A 12,273-nucleotide genomic window follows, 5' to 3' on the forward strand; every position below is an offset into this window, starting at 1 on the left:
TGCTTTGAATCCAACAAATTTCCAAGCTAAAATCCATGCATTCATCATTTCATCCTTTTGTGTTCGGGTGTTTGTATAAGAAATTATGATCCTTCATTTTCTTTGTAATTTTGTTTGGATGCCTTTCATTGTCTTTCTATGATTTCAACATTCATCCAAACAAACATCAATCACGACAAAGTCATAAACAAAGATTTCCAAACTTTGGAAAAGAAAATATTGTTTTTCCCATTTACAACTTTGTCCACTCACTGAACTAGTGAGACAGGATTGGGAGTGGAGTGTGGAATCTTTAGGCCTCCTCTCCAACTTTCTCTTCACTTCTTTCTAGGCCATGCCATCTTTACATCTTTTTTGCTAGTCTCCCCAAGACCCCAATGAAAGAAATTATAAAGAAAATATCCAAAAAGATAAAGTGAAAAAAGGAAAAAGTAGCAATTAAAGTGAAGCAAAAGTGTCACCAACAGCAAATTAAAGACGTCACTCATGGGGAGTCAAATTCATTTCCTGAGACCTTTCCATATACTTGATTCTTCATTTACCTGCAACAACAAAATACAAGACTTTTCAGTGCATATTCCCATTACTGTAGATATATATATTTATTAAAACAAATGAATTACCCTTTTTAAACTCTTTTTCCTTTTTCTTTCACTTTTCAGAGTCTTTTAAAAATGAAAAATGACAAAACAAACAAACAAATAATGGGAAAATAAAAAAGGAAATCTGACCTTTTCCAGATAGCACTTTTCTTATGAAAGAAAGAAAAACAATCATCAATGCAACTCCAGCCAGCAAACCAATGGTAATTGCAAATGCCTTCTCTCCGTCATTACTAGAAGAACCTGCGGGCCGACGATCAAATAAAAATCAGGGACTATAATATCACATTTTTCATTGTAATTTTGGTAATGACTGATTATGAATGATGTATAGAAACATTTCATCTAGTCATGTTTGAAGTAAGTAGTTTCAAACGAAAAACGCATTTTATACATTTTTGCCATCCCGCATTCAACTCTAAGAAACTATATTGGTTATTACATTATTTGCTTCCAACCCTAAGAAACTATAGTGGTATACAGAAAGAAGAAATTCTCCATACAATGCACTAAATATTTGAAATTCTTTTACAATTTAATAGAACCATCGTGTCTGTACTTGTTCACCACCCCCTTAATCATGTATTTAAAAAAACAACAACAACAACAACAATCTAAGGAAAGTATAGTGAATACCATAAGATTTACAGACTGCAGAGGTGTGTGTTTTTTGACAAGAGTCTTGACAGTTCGCGTTATATGAAAACACTCAACCTTTACACTAATGACTAATTAAGTTATATAAATGGAGATACTCCAAATGGATTATTAGTTTCCTAGTAGATAACAATTGAATCTTGATGGGACCTAGTGTTGCATAATCAGTGAATCCTGATCCCACTATCACCAAAGCAACACACAAATCATATTAAAACGATACCCGCTTGGCCAAACCTACATTTATCATCCACTAAAGCATGTAGCCATGCACGTTCATCCACTAAGGGAAAGTTTTTCATCATTTGAAAGTACACATCCATAATACTATTTTACAGGGGAATTACAGGACATCCACACACACAAAAAGGGGGGAAAAAGTAGTAAGAAAATAGAAAACAGAAAATATGAGGAGTAAAAGAACAATATCAAAAGAAATTGTTCTTCGAAGAGGTGTTTAGGAGAATAACCATTCAAGCTAGTAACTAGTTAAGAAGAAGAAGAAGAAAACCATAAGAAAGCACCAACCACGTAGGGTGGTGAACTGAAGTGTCTTACCCCCATTGGTCTTGGAATCAACCCCAATACTACCAGCAGAGTACCTAGCATAACATTTGCCCAAGAAGACATCACCTGACAAGGCCGAAACACACTCACTTTTCAACTGTCCAATCGACTCCGAAACACAATCCTGACACTCACCCCCACTCAAATCCCCCACACACTGAGCCACTCCTTGTACTTTGCCGGAACCACCAACTCTATATGGCCCACCACCACTTCCCAACCCTGCCAACACAGCATCCCTCCTACTCATCAAGTCCCCATCATACCCAATAGAAGGTCCACATTTCTTCAACAAAACAGATTTATCTTCCACACCCAAGAAGGTAGTGTTATCATACTTGATAAAGCAACCTTGTAACTGTAAAGCACCACCAGTGGAATCAGGACAAATGGTGCCAATTTGAGTAACTGAGTGAGCCACACACATGGCACAATCCGGCATGGAAAGATCACCTCTACATTGGTATAGACCATACACAACATCTTGAGAGGTGGAACCCAAGATGGTAAACTTGTTGAAGGAAGAGTAAGTGGCTGAGTTAACTAAGGAAGTCAGGAGAGAATTGAGATTGGACTCAAAAGCTGAACCTGGTGTGTATTTTAGTTGAGAACAACCACCATAGATGAAAGAGTTTGTAGAAGAGTGAGTTGAGGTTGGAAGAGATGAGAAGAAGAGAAGGAAGATTATGAGACAGAGAAGATTAAGAGACATGTTTAGGTTCTTCAGTTACCTGGTTGATTGATTGAGAGAGAGAGAGAGAGAGAGAGAGAGAGAGAGATATGTGTGTGAGTTGGGTGGAGACTAAATATAGTAGCATGGTATAGGAAAATGTTGGCAAAGGCTTGAGAGAGAATTTTTACGACCAGATGTCACTTTAAACTGTCGTTATTAATTCTCTTTGATGATATATATGTTACACTTTACATGCTCTCTCATACCACTCACCATGTGATGTGCCTCTGATTGGAGAGAAATTATTGCTCATAAACTCTATTTTTTATTAGAGCTCTTTTGTTTTTACACATTATAATTCTCCTATTCACTTATTCAGTTTCTTAACTGTAACATATACCTTCTTTTTTGTTATTGCACGAATTCTACTTAAATGCATTGTGTGTAGTAGACTAGTAGTACTGTGTGGCGTTTGCTGCTGCTTACTTATGAACTTTGGTCGAGACATAGGCCAAGATGTCAGTATTATGTGTTGTTTGAGTTGTTTCTGGAGGAACACTGTTTTTCTCACTGATCGCTTTATATCAGTATCAAACGAACATAATAAGAACGAAAGAAAGAATCTACTTTATAGTCAGTGTCAACCAGACAACTACTGAGCTACATGAACCGTGGATTTAACTTTATTTATTTATATAATCCTTTGTTTGTGAAAATGTAATATTATCTCTCTGTTACAGATTGGTTTTGGAGAAATTCTCATTGGTGGTGGAGCTTGTTCTTCTTTATCTATCATTGAGCAAACAGGACGGAAACATTAAATTCTGTAAAAAGACACAGAGCTGGCTATATTTGGATTCTTGTGGACCATTAGATGATCCTTCCCATCTCCTACAACGAGTGGAACAAAATAAATGCTCTAATTAGTCCCGAGTTGACAGTAAATTATTCAATGGCTAATTTTGATCATTGCAAGTAGGAGAGGATCTAGAATAAGATTTCAGTGGAAGAGGATCTAACTTTATTTGCATATAGATCACAACAGCATATAATGTGTCCATAAGCAGTAAGGAGGTTGTGCTTGGTAGTATTTTCAAGGGCAGATCTCAATTCGTAGAAGATGCTATGAAAAAAACTAAATGGAAATTTATTATATACGCGCCCTCCACGTCGAAAAAAAAAAGTAAATAAAGTTCTCCAATGTAATCAGGACCGGACGAACATATTCTTCAGTTATTCTTGTTATTATGTTGAAGGAGGTCCACAGTCCAAACTCCAAAGATTTCTCTTTCTAGAGATGAAGGTTATTGGTTCCAAGTTGTTCCACATCTAAACCAGAAATATTAAGCAGTTTCTACCACCAAATCCCGCGGGTTAATACATGTTCAGCCTTTAATGAAGATTTTTGGATTTGTCAAGTCTTTTATGATAGAATGAGAATGTATATCCATATAAAAACTGACAACCAAAGAAGGAAAATGTATATGTATGTGTACTAAAGCTAACACCATCCAATAATTACCAAGAAAAGGAACAGTAGTAAAATAGATGGAACATGCAAAGCGAACTTTAACCTTACACTGACTCGGTTTCCTTGGAGGAGAGTATCTTAACCCTTCGTGTTAGATTTTGCATCACACCAATGATCAAAGACTTCTTTTCAATCCTGAATTGTGCAGCCAATACGGTCGGTTCAGATGCATCACCTTTCAACACAGCTTCATCCTCCATTATTTTGGTTGGAAAGTGCTCCAGCACAATCACACACAATGCAATAACCGTACGTAGAACAGCTACTTCATTTGATAACCCCAAAGGAGCTTGGGCAGACAAGGACTTTAGTGTACTCAGGTTGTGATTCTCAACTGTTTCCACATCACTTGCCAGTAGTACCCTAAGAGCAGCAAGCAAACGACCATCTACTACATCAGGTCCTCCTAAGCTTACCTGTGAACCATGTGAAATCAACATCAGTGAAGTTAACCCATTTGTATAGTTTTGTTTCCCCTAAATAGCATTTACCGATATCAACATTTAAATGGAAGAACCTTCTACTATGTTCACTAAGACTTGTCCTTGTCCGTTAAATGAATGCCAAACAGTCTACAGCAGTACAGCCTCACCTGACAAACTGTTTCAGTAACTAGATGAAAATTTGGCTCACAAGTCACAACTTGGTCAACCTAGCCATCAAAAACCTTCTTGATAGATTACGTGCAGGTGCACTGGACAAGGGGTCAGAAGCTTATGTCATAATGGACCAAAGAATGTCATCATTTCAAGTGACGAAGTGTAACATGTGAAACTATGACAGAAAAGTTCTCTGTCAAAGGGGCTCTCCCCGACAATGATTCCTGGAAATGCCACTTCTTTTATTTAAATATATGTGATCTTCATAAAAGCTACCCTCTTCATCGACTTTTAGGGTTGCTGTGAAGAAGGAAGATAGGGAGAGTCCCACTACTTGTTATGTACCCGAAACTTCCAAACTAAAATAGGTCACAAGTGTAGAACACTGACCACCTGAAAATCCTTCGCTTTAAAGAACCACCGCTTCTTGTTCAGCAGTTCTATGGAGTTCTCTTGACTTAGGCAGAGATTCACAATGAGGGATTTAGGTCATTTAACAAATACATAGGTCCAAGTGTCCAACCTAAAACGAATAACAGAATAACAAATATATTTTATACATATTTTTTTTTCCGATAATCACATTTTTTATACATATTTGACCTTTTAAAAGTGCCTTTAATAAAAAAAAAAGTAAAGGCTGTGAAAACAGACCTTAAGATCAGAGGCTTCTCCATGTAAGCTTAGCTCTGACAGAATCTGCTGCTTCCATGGGGCAGGGGAAGAGAAGTTGGGAGACGAAATACCAGCAGCCATGCTTGCTGCATCCAGTAGAGCTCCATCATACTTAAGCTCAATAGAATCATAGGGGTTTGAAGGAATCACAAATCCATAATCGAGCAAGAAAAAATCATTACTCAAGCAACCATAGTTAAGAACTACTTGGTCATCTCTTCCAATCTGTGTTTCTGCTACTACCTGCCATGCATAGAGTAAAAAAATCTAGTTAACTTACAGAGAACATGTGTTGGTAGTGAAAAATAGAGTCCCGGTCAGGAAAGTAGATACTTGGAAAGTAACCTGCCTTCACTAACGTGTTTGTGTTTTTAACATCTTGTTCCTGAACAATTTGAGCATTTGCGTTAAAACCGTGATTGCACATATCAATGAGAGGAAGCATCATGGGTACTGAACCATGAGTCCCATCTGACAGCCTTTCACCATGCAAGCGGAAGGCACGAGATGAGACTGCTGACATAGCCCACCCAAGGGAAGATGCCTCTATAACTTGACCACCAAAAGGATGATCATCTGGTTTCACATTTTCAAGAATGCGACTCACTTCTTTCTCAAACTCAAGAAGAAACCGGCATCGCTTATTGATCTGGTACAAAGCATCAAAAGTTACGTTATTGCATTGGGCATATGTTACCTTGAAAGACTATCTTGCTTTTTGGTCAATGTTAGAATACCTGATGAAGAAGAGGAGCATACTGCAAGTTCTTTATATCATCCCCGGGGAAAAAGATTGGTACATTATATATTTCAGGGAGATTGCAAATGTACGGCCACCAGAAGGAACCAACCATAGCTCTCTCTTTTAGAAGCTTCAAACCCAGTCTCATCGCCCATAGTTCCTCTGCCACATTCTCGTCCAATTTACTCCTCACATAGAAAACTCAGTCTAGTCCAATTTGTGAAATAATGAGTTACGGGCCTATAGTGGGAGGGAGGAAATAGTATCTAGTATCTATACATTGGCCTAGGGCTGCAGGCTTTCAGCAAAGTATGTACCTTTTGGTGGCATGACTAACTTATAAGTCTATCTTCGTTTACATGACTAACAATGAGGCAGCATTTGTTCATTTATAAATGAAAGTGATTATAGTTAAGCAGAAACAAAAGGCAATTGAAGCAAATAAATGAATTCATACCAGGAACCTTTTGAGCTAAGTGAGCTAAAACAGCATCATCTTGAAAGCGCAGAGGAATGTGGTCGGGAAGAGAAATGAGGTCAGAGCCTTTGGGTATTTCTTCACAAGCAATCAAACCAAGTCCATAAGAAGAATCAGTATCAGCAGTTATCTTTAATGCCGGGTGAACGAAACCTCCTTCCCCCCTGACCCACCGTATCAAGTCAGGCGGGTGAGACAGCAACCGGGCAGAGCAAGATAGAGTTCGGTAAGAGGAAACACAGCACTTGCTCGCCAACAACATCGTACTACTACTGCACTTGGCGTTCACCATTAACACTCTTCTTTCCATACACGTGCATATAACTCAAGATAAATGGGCCAAACTTTCTTAATGGACCTGGTGGTATTATCTCTAGACTGAATCCCAAAAAATAAAATAATAATAAAATAAAAAATAAACTTCAAGTTTACATCGTGTTTATACTTTGAGTGTTGAGTTGTAAATCAACAATAAGAATTAAAATTGGCGATTTCACCAAATTCGAGTCGTGTCCCATTTGAGTATATACTCAAACTTAGTTGAGTTGATTAAACTTGATTAAATTTGATTGGGTGGAAGATTGGGTTGATTAAACTTGATGTTTTTTTAAGTTTGGGTGAAAAATTGCGTTGATTTAACTTGAGTTCGAGTTTGTCGAGCTTAATGAAGCTTGATGAAAGACAGAATACTAGCAATGGCACTTCAATATTTGGTTGGCTTCCAAACAAGGGTGGTCTCAGCAATCATGAAAGTCACAATGTACGCTTCCAAGTTAGAAGCAGTTTCCTGTCTTCGAAATTACCCATGCCATCCTTCTCCGTCTCTCTGCCAACATGAATGGTTTACTATAATGTAAAGGAAATTATTCATACACTCTCCCTCAAGATTATAGATTCAATCCCAAGAGTTAAGCAAAAAGTATGCCCATAAGAAAGTGTTGATATCTGCTGTTTCATGTTTCCCAGTGAGACAATCTTCGTTACCTTCCCCAAGCTTCTCAATTGCTTTCTTGATGACTTCATACCCTCCATTTCTCATGGACTACGGGTGCTGCAGCAAACAGAAGAACTTTATCAGATGACAGGATTACAGAAAAAGTACCAAAGCCTTTGCCCATCAGTAGCTAAAAGTTAACTAATACCATGGAAATAGTAACAAGAGTTGTAAGAAGTAAGAACGGGATGCGCAATACCCTAGATCTCCATAATTGATATACCTGTAATTTGTGTGTACACCAGCTCCATTCCAATTTCCCTAAAAAAATAAAAAACCTAAATGATAAGATATAGAAAACAGACACAATAAGAAGGTAAAAAGAAATGCACAGAAAGAATAAAATATTTACATATCACAACGTGCATGAAAGAAGGTAAGTCAAGAACCAACAGTTACCTCAATAGGCATTGGATCAAAGGTAAGAACAACACAAGCAATTTCTGTAATCCTCTGTCCAAGTAGAATACATAACTCGGTCAAGAACAAAACCAAACGATACACTTTTACAGCGTTTTCACGTAATATAAAATGTTTTTGTTCATCTCATAATGTATCAGTGAATGACATTTTTTTTCTCCCCAATACTGAAAACCTAAGATTCCATCAGTAAATACCTCCAGAATCTAGCGAAGCTACCCATAATACCAACAGCAGGACCGATTTGGAAGTCCCACTGAAAAACAAAAGAATCATGGTTCAACTATAAAATATATAGTAGGACTTATATATGAAGTAAACAACAATAATGAAAAAATGGGGTGGCAAACAATTGAAATCATACCAGGGACGTTTTGAGCTAACTGAGCTAAAACAGAAACAACAACACCATCTTCATTGAGAGAGTTAAAGCGCAAAGGAATGTGCTTAGGAAGAGAAATGAGATCAGATCATTTGGGTATTTCTTTGCAGCTGCTTGCTGCTAATAAGCGATAAAACAAGCACTCTTCTACTTCAGAACTGAGATAATGGACTGTTAATGGTCCGGGAATAGACCCACCGCTTTGCTAATATACGTTCTATTCGCCAGTAAGGATCTCATCAATAATCTTACCAGTAGTCTCTACATGAACAAGTCCCATCACTGAAATGGTGAAAACGGTAAGGATCTCGTACAACAAGAGGCCTTTCAGAAACCTTTGAGACAAACTTCATCCAATTATGGCAATCATTACAGACGCGGATATTTTTTATCACACATACAGGTATTGAGGGTGATAAACTGATTAGGCCAAATGCAACAGCAAGCTTTTCACTATGGATATATACAGACGGGTCCTTCTGGCTTTGCTCGATATCGTGTAATAGGCTGTTTCGATCTTGTGTGTATCCAATTTCAGATACACGTTCATTCAAATCCTCCAAATAATCATATATTTTATCTGCTAGTGGATGCAACCGGTCTCCAACAAAGAATGCATGAACAGAGTTTTTTACCTCAATCCAGCTACGTCCAGGTTCCTTCTTTACTCCTCTGTCTTTCATCATCTGTCTCATCTGATTCCTGCAATCCCATTTTTTAGCTACCGCGTATATATTTGATAAGAGAACATAACTTGCTGAATCTTGTGGTTCCAAGCATAGAAGATGACGAGCTGCAAGCTCGCCAATATCCACATTCTTATGGACTGTACAGGCGCTTAGAAGGGTCCTCCAAACCATTGCATCTGGTGCTATGGGCATCTCTTCTACAAATATTTTTGCACGTTCTAGGAGCCCAGCACGCCCAAGAACATCCACAACACAAGCATAATGCTCTGGTCCTGGAACTATGCCATGTTCGATGCTCATGGATTTCAAGTAGCTCAGCCCCTTGTTTACCAAGCCGACGTGGCTACACGCTGACAATACACCCAGAAAGGTCACTTTGTTAGGAGTCAGGCCCTGCTGTTTCATCTCCTCAAAGAGAACCAAAGCTTCATTACCACATCCATGTTGGGAATAGCCTGTGATCATTGCATTCCATGATATTTGATTCCTCTCACGCATTTCACAGAACTCTCTCTTGGCATCATCAATGCTTCCGCACTTGGCATATAGTGTGATCAGTACATTGCGAGCCTCAATTTCTAAATCAAATCCAGTTTTTATCATCCTAGCATGGATCTGCTTCCCTTGTTTAATATCAGCTACATTAGCAGATGCGCTGACCGTTGAACAATACGTGAACAAGTTAGCGGCTAGCCCTCTCTGGTTCATTAGTGTAAATACTTTCAAGGCCTCTTCACACTGCCCACTTTGTGCGAATCCAGATATCAAACCATTCCATGATATCTGATCTTTCGTGTGAATTATCCCAAATGCTAAATAAGCTTCATCCACCCTGCCACATCTAGCATAAAGGTTGATGAGTGCATTCCCTATTGAAAGATCCAATGAATAACCAAAAACACATGCTTGAGCATGGATTTGCCGCCCTTGGTTGAGGGCTTGTATGTCGGCACATGCACTCAGTGCGCTAGATAACCCTATATTGTCTGACTGAATTCCTCGGATCTGCATCTCTACAAAAAGTTCAAGAGCTTCTAAAGACATCTCATGCTGCACATACCCAGAAATCATGGCGGTCCATGAGACTACATCTTCCTCTGTGAGTTTCCCAAGAATTTTTCGAGCAAGTTCCAGTCTTCCATGTTTCGCATACATATCTATAAGCACACTACAAACATAGACATTTTGATCAAAGCCAGTCTTTATGACTAGGGTATGGATCTGCTCTCCAAGATCCAGAGCTCCCAAAAACGTACAAGTTCTCAGTATACTTGGGTATGTGTATTCGTTAGGTTCGACCCCTGCTATTTGCATTTGAGAAAACACGTCAAAGGAATCTATCAGATTACCCAATTGCCCATAAGCCACAAGCATCACATTCCACAGAACCACATTTTCTTTGTTTGTAGTATTGAACAATTCACGGGCAGTTGCAACATCCGAACATTTAACATACAGGTCCAACAAAGAACCTTCAATGATGGCATCAGAAGAAATTCCTGCTTTAATTGCATAACAGTGGAGCTGCCTTCCCTTATTGCAACGCCTCGATAGACTTTTATTACGCGCTCAAGAGGCTCATAACAGTTACACAATCAGATTTGAATCCAGAAAGTTGCATATCTTCAAACAGTTCAAGAGCTTTGTTGCTAAATCCACGCTGAGCAAGTGCAGAGATTAGTGAATTATATGTGACTTTATCACGACTGGTCATTTCACTGAAAATGTGTTGCGCAGATATCAAATTACCTTTGTGAGAATAAAGGCTAACGAGAGCATTGCACACAAAGGTTTCAGAAGAAAACCCCCACTTAAGGGCTTGTCCATGCAGCTGCTCGCCATGCTTGTACATTCCAATTTTCGTAGAAGCACTTATTGCACTGGAAAACACATAAGGGGTAGGGATAGTATCTGATTTTCGCATTCTACAAAAGAGATTGAGAGCTTCTTTTTCCCGACCATTTTGAGAAAGAGCAGAGATCATAGCTACCCAAGAAATGCTGTTGCGTGAAGACAACTTTTCAAAGATTGATCTCACCAAACTTATGCATCCATTTTTGGAATACAAATCAATCAAAGGGTTACATACTATCGGATCAGTGTCTAAATGATATTGTATAATCTTAGAATGAATTTGATCAACATAGTGAAGACTCAAATTCCCGCCACTACATGCCCGAAGGACAGTAGCAAAAGTAGCATTATTAGGACATGTACCACCTTGTGCTAAAACTCTAGAAAACAAACCCAAGACCCGAGTATACAATTTCTTTGCTAGAAACACAGATAATATAGCATTCCAAGAATAAACACTTGTCTCAGACAGGTTATCAAAAATGTTGACAGCGTAATTTATATCCCCATGCCTCAAATAAACATCAATAAGCTGAGCAGATAAATAAGTAGAATCTACATGTAACCCAGACCTCAAAACCTTGGCTTGAAGAGTCTTAGCATCTCTAACTGACCCATGTTCGAAACAACCTTTCAATAGCCAAATATAAGTGTTACTATCAGCTCGAACATCAGAAACGTCGTCCTTGTGCTTCACCATCTCATCAGATAACTCATTATAATCACAAGAAAAAAGTGCACAACTAGTACAGTTTCGAGCTAATAACTGCGAAGAGAGAAACAATAAAACAAAGACATGAATAAACAAACACGGAACAAGAAAAGCAGAAATGGGAATTGAGTACGTACCTTTTTGAGAGATTGATGACAAGTTGAAATTTTAATTTTTTGCGGGAAATGAAAGTATAGTGAGTTTGAGAAAGAGCCAGCGAGAAGAAGGGAAAATGAAGACATGATGATGTTTTGAGGTTTAAACTGTAAAGAGGGAGATGGAGTGTTGAATTTAAGGCCCAACACAGATTGATGTTTATATTTTGGATCACCTCATTTTTAGACCCAACCCAACTTATTACTTTGTTTCAATCTGTATCTTTATACCCGTAATAGGTCTTGGCATTTATCCGGATTTCGTTCTAAGACACTCGGGGGACCTTCTATTACATTCTTACCTGGGTGTTACCCAAAAAAAAGAATAAAAGATACTAAAAAACAAGTAACCGTAATCCCCCCTAGACAATATATGGAATAGACAAGAAACAAGAAATGCTTGAATCGCATTCCATGAATATGATATCTATCTAGTGTGATGTATGGAATATATGACAAAGGTAGAGGGTTGGAGTAAGTATATCAAAGTATTTGTTAGAATACTATCCAACAGGGATTCCTAGTAAATTGTCTAATGGGAGC

At 38.3% G+C, this 12,273-nt stretch overlaps 3 protein-coding genes across 7 annotated transcripts; all 3 read right to left on the reverse strand.

Annotated features, from left to right (window-relative positions):
- Window positions 1-181: 181 nt before the first annotated feature.
- LOC147473209 (plasmodesmata-located protein 7-like) lies at window positions 182-2,706 on the reverse strand. The gene is made up of 3 exons (XM_086587720.1): window positions 1,818-2,706; window positions 732-845; window positions 182-542 (listed from the first exon to the last, which is right to left on the reverse strand). Exons 1-3 carry the CDS (start codon window positions 2,536-2,538, stop codon window positions 535-537), a joined length of 843 nt encoding a protein of 280 aa, XP_086443846.1. The 5' UTR covers window positions 2,539-2,706; the 3' UTR covers window positions 182-534.
- Window positions 182-6,914, reverse strand: LOC147473208 (Rubisco methyltransferase family protein). Of its 5 annotated transcripts, none has more exons than XR_015210522.1 (7): window positions 6,504-6,912; window positions 6,042-6,208; window positions 5,650-5,953; window positions 5,284-5,543; window positions 4,079-4,446; window positions 732-845; window positions 182-542 (listed from the first exon to the last, which is right to left on the reverse strand). XR_015210522.1 is itself a non-coding variant. In XM_086587717.1 (6 exons), the coding sequence occupies exons 1-6, from the start codon at window positions 6,832-6,834 to the stop codon at window positions 3,285-3,287; spliced, it is 1,536 nt and encodes a 511-aa protein (XP_086443843.1). In that variant the 5' UTR covers window positions 6,835-6,914; the 3' UTR covers window positions 3,161-3,284. The 5 variants fall into 5 exon arrangements, 3 of the variants coding, with proteins under 3 accessions (XP_086443843.1, XP_086443844.1, XP_086443845.1); XR_015210523.1 differs by having other exon boundaries at window positions 4,074-4,446; window positions 6,504-6,911; XM_086587717.1 differs by lacking the exons at window positions 182-542; window positions 732-845 and adding an exon at window positions 3,161-3,390 and having other exon boundaries at window positions 6,504-6,914.
- Window positions 6,915-7,214: 300 nt separating this feature from the next.
- Window positions 7,215-11,833, reverse strand: LOC147473210 (pentatricopeptide repeat-containing protein At4g13650-like). The gene is given in 7 exon segments (XM_086587716.1): window positions 7,215-7,575; window positions 7,742-7,779; window positions 7,918-7,971; window positions 8,136-8,194; window positions 8,303-10,569; window positions 10,571-11,629; window positions 11,713-11,833. Coding segments are annotated over 3 exon segments (3,165 nt in total). The 5' UTR covers window positions 11,818-11,833; the 3' UTR covers window positions 7,215-7,575; window positions 7,742-7,779; window positions 7,918-7,971; window positions 8,136-8,194; window positions 8,303-8,568.
- Window positions 11,834-12,273: the final 440 nt, after the last annotated feature.

The sequence above is a fragment of the Coptis chinensis genome, unplaced genomic scaffold (assembly GCF_015680905.1).
Source record: "Coptis chinensis isolate HL-2020 unplaced genomic scaffold, ASM1568090v1 utg3391_pilon_pilon, whole genome shotgun sequence".
Classification (NCBI taxonomy): domain Eukaryota; kingdom Viridiplantae; phylum Streptophyta; class Magnoliopsida; order Ranunculales; family Ranunculaceae; genus Coptis; species Coptis chinensis.

What these genes read in the sequence shown, in the direction of transcription:
- LOC147473209 (XM_086587720.1), bottom strand. Translation starts at nt 2,538, where the DNA reads ATGTCTCTTAATCTTCTCTGTCTCATAATCTTCCTTCTCTTCTTCTCA. An exon ending in TGATTCCAAGACCAATGGGG is followed by an intron (nt 846 to 1,817) that starts GTAAGACACTTC and finishes GTCGGCCCGCAG; the next exon opens with GTTCTTCTAGTAATGACGGA.
- LOC147473208 (XM_086587717.1), bottom strand. Translation starts at nt 6,834, where the DNA reads ATGGAAAGAAGAGTGTTAATGGTGAACGCCAAGTGCAGTAGTAGTACG. An exon ending in CTTAGCTCAAAAGGTTCCTG is followed by an intron (nt 6,209 to 6,503) that starts GTATGAATTCAT and finishes AGAATGTGGCAG; the next exon opens with AGGAACTATGGGCGATGAGA. An exon ending in AAACACGTTAGTGAAGGCAG is followed by an intron (nt 5,544 to 5,649) that starts GTTACTTTCCAA and finishes CATGGCAGGTAG; the next exon opens with TAGCAGAAACACAGATTGGA.